This window comes from Orycteropus afer, unplaced genomic scaffold (genome assembly GCF_000298275.1).
Source record: "Orycteropus afer afer isolate SDZICR_OR568_19922 unplaced genomic scaffold, OryAfe1.0 scaffold00404, whole genome shotgun sequence".
Lineage (NCBI taxonomy): Eukaryota > Metazoa > Chordata > Mammalia > Tubulidentata > Orycteropodidae > Orycteropus > Orycteropus afer.
In genome coordinates, this window is record NW_006921991.1 from 2,432,442 (window position 1) to 2,442,031 (window position 9,590).

General features: G+C 42.7%; 1 protein-coding gene across 1 annotated transcript in view; it reads left to right on the forward strand.

The window, feature by feature from the left end:
• Positions 1 to 9,590, forward strand: part of MAP3K15 (mitogen-activated protein kinase kinase kinase 15) — a 164,483-nt gene that overhangs the window by 128,925 nt on the left and 25,968 nt on the right. The window contains exons 14-18 of the mRNA XM_042782662.1: positions 306 to 393; positions 1,685 to 1,818; positions 2,238 to 2,365; positions 4,114 to 4,244; positions 4,521 to 4,626. Of these exons, the coding sequence (XP_042638596.1) occupies positions 306 to 393; positions 1,685 to 1,818; positions 2,238 to 2,365; positions 4,114 to 4,244; positions 4,521 to 4,626 (587 nt within the window). The remainder of the gene's footprint in view (positions 1 to 305; positions 394 to 1,684; positions 1,819 to 2,237; positions 2,366 to 4,113; positions 4,245 to 4,520; positions 4,627 to 9,590) is intronic.

Consider the following 9,590-nt stretch of genomic DNA (forward strand, 5'->3'; position numbering starts at 1 on the left):
CTGTCAAGTCTTATCTGACTCATAGCAACCCTCCTTGGGTTTCTGAGGCAGTGTCTCAATGGAAGTAGATTGCCCAGTCTTCCTTCTGAGGAGTGGCTAGTGGGTTTGAACCACCAGCCTTCTGGTTAGCAGTCAAATGCCTTAGGCACTATACCACCAGAGCTCCCAGATAATACATAATCACAGCATATTTAGAGATCAGACTAAATATCAAGTAGGGAATCCTTGGGTCTCAACCTTCAACTTAAGTGTTGGAACAAAAGTGATGATAATTAGCAGCATCTTTGTGATACTTGCTGTTCTAGGTTCTGCTCTTTGGTCAAAGAGATGTTAACCAATACGATGGGCAATACAGTAGAAATGGAAGGAGAGACCGATGGAGACACCTTAGAGGTGAGTCATGGAAGACCTAGAACTTGGAAACACTTTCTACTTCTTAATCTCCTGATTGAGAAGCATGAAAAGGTTAGTTATTTTGTCTTTGCTTAAAGAAAATTTCCTATTCTTCGTGTGAAATTCTTTATATCTTTAAATAATCATATAGGAACCAGACAGCCAATCAGCATCCATGACTTTCTGAGATTAAATTCAAGGCAACTCTATAGAAAAACCTCATTACTTTGGGATCTTCTTAGTCAGAAGTCATAAGAAAGATTTATCCATAGACTAGTCTGAAACTTTATTAAAAAATTTTGCTGAGCTGATTAATGTTATGAGTTAGCCAACTAGAAAAAGACTTTTTGTTTATGCCTCAAGTGAATCTAGTTATATCTCTTTACATACAGTATATTAAATTTAAAATCTTAAAGATTATTTTTAACAAAGTGAGGTCATTGTAAGCTCTTTTGGACAGCACAGCTGTAGTCCACAGTTAATTTATCGCTTCCACCCAGTGAGTTGATTCTGACTCATAGAGACCCTGTAGGACCATAGGCTTTCCAAGGCTGTCACTCTTTATGGAAGCAGACTGCTTCCTCTTTTTTCCATGGACTGGTGCGTGGGTGCAAATTGCTCACCCTTTGGTTAGCAGCTGGACGGTTTAACCACTATACCACCAGGGGGCCTACCCACCATTCATAGTTTAACTATATCACAGTTATTCATATTTGTCACTAAATCAGGTTCTCCCAGTGACTACAGTTTAATGGGATTTTGCTATGCTTTCCAGTTAGACTGGAATTAATTCCTTGAGGTTTCTTTTTGAAAATATTAAAGGGATTAATTTTAATAATTGAGTTAGGTAGCATTAAAGTATGGAAGTTCTGGTGGCATAGTGCCTAAGGCTTTTGACTGCTAACCAGAAGGCTGGCAGTTCAGGCCCAACAGTTACTCCTCGGAAGAAAGACTGGCCAATATACTTCCGTAGAGATGACATCTTGGAAGCCCAAGGAGGGGTCTCTCTGAGTTGAAGCCAAAAGAGGGGGATTCCCCAAAAGGTGAACCAGCTGAGTAACATATGAGCCATATTTCTTAGATTCCATTTCATAAAATCATCTTATGAATATGCAAATAACTGAGACTTCTACTCCTTTAAAGTAATGATTTAATGAAAAGAACACCATCCAAGAAAGGTGATGGCCTTGTACCCAAATCATTACATTTGTGCTTTGCAGGAGCCTCCTCCACTTCAAGTTGTATGCTGCTTTTTTTATCCTGTTGCTTTTTTTTTTTTTTTCCATTTTAGTATGAGTATGACCTTGATGCAAATGGGGACAGAGTTGTGTTGGGGAAAGGCATATACGGGATCGTGTATGCCGGAAGAGATTTGAGCAATCAAGTACGAATAGCCATCAAAGAAATCCCAGAGAGAGATAGCAGGCAAGTTAGAGCAGCTATCTTGCATTTTCAGTGACCGTCTCAGTTCTCACAATCCTGTGCCCACCGCTCATGGTTTGGAAGATTGAAGAATAAAAGGATTGTATCATCTAAAAGTTTGTAATTCTCTTGTAATAAGGAGGATTTGCTTTTGTTTTCTGTGTCTTATAACTAGATTGAGAAAACAGCATGGCCTCCCTTAGAGGCATATGGATTACCCAGGGTCATATTTAAGAAGTTATCTTAGGGCCCTAACAATGCTGCACGGCTGGTATGATGGTCCCTATTTTACAGATGGGAGCCAAGGGAAGAGAAAGTTTCCAGAAAGGAGGGATGGCCAGCAGTGGCAGCAGGTACTGGGGAGGTGCAACGCAGACCCTGATCCTTTGGCAGGTGACCCTGGCTTTGTTTCTTCCTAACAGGTACTCTCAGCCTCTGCATGAGGAGATTGCCCTGCACAAGTACCTCAAGCACCGCAATATTGTCCAATACCTGGGCTCTGTCTCAGAGAATGGCTACCTTAAGATATTTATGGAGCAGGTACCTGGAGGTAAGTAATCTCTAGCCTTCTGGTTTCATGCTCTGAAAATATGATATGAACATTCTTATTTTTCCTGCTATTTTTCGATGTTGCAAAGCATTTGTTTCACAAAAGTTGGAGACACGCTTTCCAATGTCATATTAACAATCAATTTCTGGTCTATTCAATCAAACATTTATTGGCTTGTCTACAGAGAGCCAGTGGTTGGGCTGAGCATTGGAGACAGATAGGTGAAGAAACCTTGGTCCTGGCCTTGAGGCGTTCATGGTCTAGGAGTGGAAAGATGGTATAAGGGAAGAATGGGGAAGGAGAAGACGTGATTTTTAAAAATAGCACTGCAGAAAACTGTCAAGTCATCTCTGACTCATAGCAGCCCTATGTTCAACAGAACAGAACACTGCCTGGTCCTGTGCTGTCCCCACAATCCTTGCTATTCTTGAACCCATCATTGCAGTCACTGTGTCTGCCCATCTCATTGAGGTTCTTCCCCTTTTTCACTGACCCTCTACTTGACCAAGCGTGATATCCTTCTCCAGCAAGTGGTCCCTCTGACAACATGACCAAAGTATGAGAGGTGAAGTCTGGCCACTCTCGCTTCCAAGGGACATTCTGGCTGCACTTCTTCCAGGACAGATTTGTTCATTCTTTTGGCAGTCTGTGATGTTTTCAGTACTTTTTCCCAACACCACAATTCAAAGGCATCAACTCCTCTTTGGTCTTCCTTGTTCATTGTCCAGCTTTCACATGCATATGAGGCGATTGAAAATACCATGGCTTGGGTTAGGCGCACCTTAGTCTTCAAAGCGACACCTTAGCTCGTTCACAATATAAAGTGGTCTTTGGCAGCAGATTTGTTAACAAACAGACAAACAATTAGTAACTAACTCAGACACCACTGCTTTATCTCCATCCTCCCCAAATGCAAGTGCTACTTAGATCTAGAGCCAGTCCACTACGTGCCAGGTAGTGGGCTAGATTTTGAGGGTTACATTAGAGATAAAGAAAGTACAGTTTCTTCCCTCAGGTTGCTCATAGTTGAATAGAAAATATGTAAGTTTAGGTTCACTTTTCTTAATATTCCAAGTGTGAGAAAATAAGTTGCATTCAGACCTAATGTAGTGATGTTGGGGTAATCACATATGTTAGATGGGAACCTCGCCTCTTTTCATTTCCTTTGTTATGGATTGAATTCGATTGAAATGTGCTGTAAACTCTAACTCCTATACTTGTTGATGCCGTCCCATTTGGGAATGCTGCTGTTGTTGTTACGTGCTGTCGAGTCAGACCCGACTCATAGCGACCCCTCCTTGGGTTTCCAAGGCGGAATCACTACGGAAGTAGATTGCCCAACGTTCCTTCCGAGGAGTGGCTGGTGATATAGGGTTTTCTTTATTATATTAATGAAGCCCTATCAGTGTAATGTGTGTCTTAGGCCAGTCACCTTTAAGATATAAATCAAGCTGACTAGACACACAGAAGCAAGCAGAGATGGGGGCAGATAGATGCCAGGCCACCTGAAGATCTCCAAGGAATTGAAGAGCAGAAGTTAGAAAGAGACAAAGCCCTTCCCCCAGAACGGACAGAGAGAGAGACTTCCCCTAAAACCAGGGCCCGGAATTTGGACTTCCAGCCTCCAAAACTGTTAGAAAATAAATTTCTAAAACCCACCCACTTACAGCACTAGATTACAAGATGTCCCCGATCTTATAATTGACACTTTGTCACCCTGACGAGTTCTCTACTGTGTCCATTTCTAGGAAGTCTTTCTGCCCTTTTGCGATCAAAATGGGGGCCAATGAAGGAGCCCACGATCAAGTTTTACACCAAGCAGATCCTGGAAGGTCTTAAGTACCTCCACGAAAACCAGATCGTGCACAGAGACATAAAGGTAGTTGCTTTTCTAAGCCACCACATTGCCCTTACTTACTTACTTACTTACTTATACATAATGCCTTTTGATCATATCAGATGGTAACGGCTTTCCATAGTGCCTGATGCTTGACTGCTTCCTAGAAGGGATGTGCTTTAGCATGACTTTTGGCCTCCAAGGGGGGATGTCTAATTTTCCTAGAAACTTGTAACACTTTTCTTAAAGTCCAAATCTGTTTTGTGTTAGTTTGTTTAAATATATCTTTAAGTGCTAAATGTTCTTCTTTTTCTAAAGGGTGATAATGTTCTGGTAAATACCTACAGTGGAGTGGTGAAAATTTCTGATTTTGGAACCTCTAAACGTCTGGCAGGAGTGAATCCGTGTGCAGAGACTTTTGCTGGTAAGTTGAATAAGCTTGACGTGGGCAGCCATCTTGGAGTTATGCTTTCAGCGCAAGATACGGTTACTCAAGAGTTACTTACTGAGCATCTTCTCGGTGTGGAGTGGGTAATTGATACTTGAGATGGCCAGTGTGTTGTCCCCAATGTTAAATTGTTTTAACTTTGTCACAATGACAGAGTTAGCTGGCTTCTGGTGGCAACAAGATTACTTTACTTTCCACTTTGTCTTTCAAAAAGTTGGGTAGGTATAGGGTTCTGCTTGAGGTTGTCTGAGGGTTTCTCAATCAATAAATCAAATTGCAATTCCACATAATAGCCACTCTTCAAATGGTGTATTAGAAAGATTTGTCAGTCTGTTGTAAAGATTACCTGTCACCTTAATGAATTCTGGTCCCTTGTGTTTTGATGATTGTGTTTCCTGAGGAGGCTAATTCTTCTGGAGAATATGATATTCTCTGATGGCATAGTACCTAAAGCACTTGACTGCTAACCAGAAGGCTGGCAGTTCAAACCCACCAGCCACTCCTTGGAAGGAAGACTGGGCAATCTACTTCCATAGAGATACTGCCTCAGAAACCCAAGGAGGGGTCGCTATGAGTCGGAATCGACTCGGCGGCAATGAGTTTGAAGAGGAGTTGAGCAAATGGATTTTCTTCTCTGTTGTCTGGGACAGAATGATTTAAGCATTGGGAAGGATAGGATCATAATGGCATGAAATTACCAGCCAGCTTTACATTTACAACACCAGTGAGTAGAGTAATGATCAGAAGCTATCCTAAGCCTTTTTGAAATTCATACTTTCAAACAACTGTAGCAGAAACTTTGGTTCTTGGAAAGAAGTCCTGATTTTGAGTAAGTAAAGATTCTCTAAGGAGTAACATAGGCACTCTGGTGGCATAGTGGTTAGGGCATTTGGCTGCTATCCAAAAAGGTCGGTGGTTGGTTGGTAGGAGTTAGGAGCTTCTCGGTGGGGTTGTTAGGAGTTGAAATTGACTCGATGGCAGTGAGTTTGGTTTTTTGTTTGGAAGGAGTAACATGAAGGTCCTTGGGTGGCACAAGTGAGTTTGCAGTTGACTGCTAACCCAAAGGCTGGTGGTTTGAATCCACTCAGTGACACCACTGGAGCAGGGCCTGGCAAATCTGTTTCTATAAAGATTACACCCAAGCAAACCCTATGGAGTTATTCTACTCTACTACATGGGGTCGCCATGAGTCAGACTGATCCCATGGCAATGGGTTTGGTGTCCTCACCCCACCCCCAAGTAGTAACACGTGGTAGAATTCATTGGTAGCATTCTCACCTTTCATATAGGAGATGTGGGTTTATTCCTAGCCAGTGTATCTCACGCACAGCCAGCACTTTGTCAGTGGAGGCTTGCATGTTGCTATGATGCCAAACAGGTTTTAGTGGAGCTTCCAGACTAAGATGGACAGGGAAGAAAGGTCTGATCATTTACTTGTGAAAATCTGATGGATCACAAGGATCCAGTCCACAGACAATCATGGGGATGGAGCAGGATCTGGTGGCCTTTTGTTCTGTCGTGGATTGGCTCACCATGAGTCGGAGCCAAGTCAGTGGATGTTCACAGCAAGGAGCAGCATCAGGATCCCAAACGTCTGGACTGATGGAATTATAAAACTGCTTTTATAATATTTTAGCTGTGGAAGAAGGTATAAAAGACAGCTGCCTCTATAGTCCTCTATAGCTCAGGCCTTATCCTTGGTGAATAATGGCCCAGCTTTGAAAGACTTTTCTTCAACAAGAGAGTTGTTGTTTCTCAGCCTTTGGACGCCCAAGGGAACTGGGATGCATCAAAAATGATCTTCCAGTCGCAATACAAGAGGGAAGTACGTGCATCTTCTGGTGGCCAAATATGACACCAAGGATGCCATCAGAATCACCCACGGAAAGAGCATGTGGAATTTTCTTTCATACACGTCATCACATATATGTGAATAGGTATGTATGACTGACATGTTTTTCCCCTGAGCATTTGACTGCCTTTATTGATAATGAATTGTATCTTTTCCTTTGAATGCCACCAATGAGCTTTGCAATATGGAACAAGAGTTAATTCCACAAAGAAAACCCCCAATAATTTATCTCAGAATTAGCATCCCTGAGAAGAAAAAGAAATACACAAAGAAAGACATATGTATAATTTATTATTGCATATCCTATTTTCCCAAATAATTGGCTTGAGGAGGCATGGATTTTGAATTGCAAAATAATGCAGGGGGTGTTTGGGGAATTAGAAAGAAGTGGGGGGGGGGTGTCTCATTTTGGTTAGGAAACTCCCCAGCATGTGATTACTCTTTGCAAAACAGAGCAGTTCTGTGAGGAAATCTGGGCTAGTTGGTACGGACTTCACCTCACATGGCTTTGCTAGGGCTTTCCCTGTAGATCTTTCTGGAAAGACCTTCGAGGCTTTCAGAGCTGGGAGGAGAGGCAGAAACTGTGGGCAGCTTCTTGGCCTGCACCTCCCCCAACCAACCTTTGGAGCTCCTCTACCCCTTATTTACCACAATTGTTGTAATCATTGTTAACCCAGCTTGAACAACCAGGGGCAGCCCCTCTTTTTGGTTTGCAGCAGCTTTTTTGACCTGTAATTTAGATAGATGGAGAACTGTCATCGAGTCAGCTCCGATGCCTGGCAACCTTTTGTACAAGAGAACAAAAATGTTGCCTGATCCTGAGCCATCCTCAGGAACGGTGTGTTCAGGTCCACTGTAAGGCTAGTGTGCCTATCCATCTCACCAAGGGCCCTCTGCTTCACCAAACTTAATGTCATCTTCCAGCGATTGATCCTCCTGATGATGAGTCCAATGCTAGTGAGGCGGACAGTGCTCTGTTAGGATTCAGAAGGTTTTCATTGGCTGATTTTCTGAGAGTAGATCTTCAGGCCTTTCTTCCTAGTGTTTCCTAGTCTAGGAACTCTATGGAAATCTGTCCAGCATGGGTGACCCAGTTGGCATTTGAAATACTGGTTCTAGCATCACAACAACATGCAAGCCACCACAGTATGACAAACTCTGATGGAAGGGTGGTGGAAGCTATGATTGACATATCATAAAATGCCCTCATTTAAAAAAAAAAAATTTATTGTGATTTGGGTGAAAGTTTACAGAGCAAATTCATTTTCTATACGGCAGTTCATACACACTTTGTCTCGTGACATTGACTACCTTTCCCCACAATATAACAGCTCTCTTCCTACTTCTTCCTTGTAGTTACCTCTTCCCTATGTCCTCTCCCGTGCACTCCCACCCCACAAGCTCTGCACAAACACTGCCCTTCTGTTCTCCCATGATTGATCTCTCCAAGGAGTGTATCTCCCTGATACAAATGTTCAGCCCATATGCCTATCTAAAATGCCCTCATTTAAAATACATAATTCAATGGTTTTCGGTAAACTTAAGTTGTGCTGGCATCACCACCATCTACTTCCTAAGCATTTTCATTACCCCAAAGAGATCCCTCTGCCCTTTGCCGGTGACCCCCATTCCCACCCCAGGCAACCACTGGTCACCTTTCTGGCTCTCTAGATTTGCCTGCTATGGACATGTCATAGAAACAGTGATACAACATGTGGTCCTTGGTGTCTGGCCTCTGATTTAGCCTCCTGTTTCTGACGTTTATCCATCTTCTAGCAGGCATCAGTAGGAGTCCCAGGGTGGTACGTACTGGGAATGGGCTTGGCTGCTAACTGAACATTTGGAGGTTCGAGTCCGCCCAGAGTGGCCTTGGATGAAAGACCTGACAGTCTACTTCCAAAAGCCCAGGATTACAAACCCTGTGGAGCACAGTTCTTTGCTGACACACACACAGTCACCATGAGTCAGAACTGACTCAACTGTTTTGAGCTATACAACCAGCAACTGGCCTGTTGGTTCCAAACCAGACTCACTGCCATTGAGTCGATTCCAACTCACAGTGACCCCCACTGGTTTCTGAGGCAATAAATCTTTACAGAAGTAGCGTGCCCCATCTTCCTTCTGTGGGGTTTGAACCGCCAACCTTCTGGTTAGCAGTCAAATGCCTTAGACATTGCACCAAATAGTCTATATTCTTTTTTGTTGCTGAAAAGAACCCACTTGTATGGGTGAGAAGCCATGAATGAGGGGCTCAAGAGTGTATAACCAGTTCTCCAAGATTCCTTAGAAAATGTAACCTGTTGCTTTGGCATCCATATCACATCTTGGTGCTGTAGTTAGAAGTTCTAATTTGTTAGGAAGACACAGAGAGGTGCATGAGAGGTCCAGAAAACAAAGATAAACACTTTGACATACACAATACCGCATTATTGGTTATAAAAAAAATTATTCTACAGATTAATTTCAGATAGATACATAGGTAGACAGGCTAAATGATTAGGTATGTCTAGGCCAAAGGGGAATATACCTATGACCATATATAAGTTTGACAGATGACATTTCTACATATGCATTTGTATGTGCTATAAGAATGTCCATATGTATAATAGCACTAACAGGACAAAGTTAAGATAACTTATTAGCCACATCCAGACACCCTTAGGGAGTGAGTCATTGGGTCCATAGTAACGGAGGACATCAAGCTCAATAGGCATAACATACTACACAAAAGTGTTGTTCTACATCTTACTTTATGAGTAGCAAGTGGGGTCTTAAAAGCTTTCAAGTAGCCATCTAAGTTGCAGTGGTGGGTCTCTCCTAGTCCAGGGCAAAGAAGAATCAAGAAAACCAAAGGTGCATGGAAAAAATTAGTCCAAGGGGCTAGTTTTTGTTGTTAGGTGCCGTTGAGTCATCTTTGACTCGTAGCAACCCTGTGCACAGCAGAATCAAACACCGTGTGGTCCCACGCCAGCTCCGTGATCTCTGCTATACTTGAGCCCATTACCTCAACCACTGTGTCAATCTATATCATTGAAGGCCTTCCCCTTTTTTTTCCACCCTCCACCTTACCAAGCATGACATCCTTCTC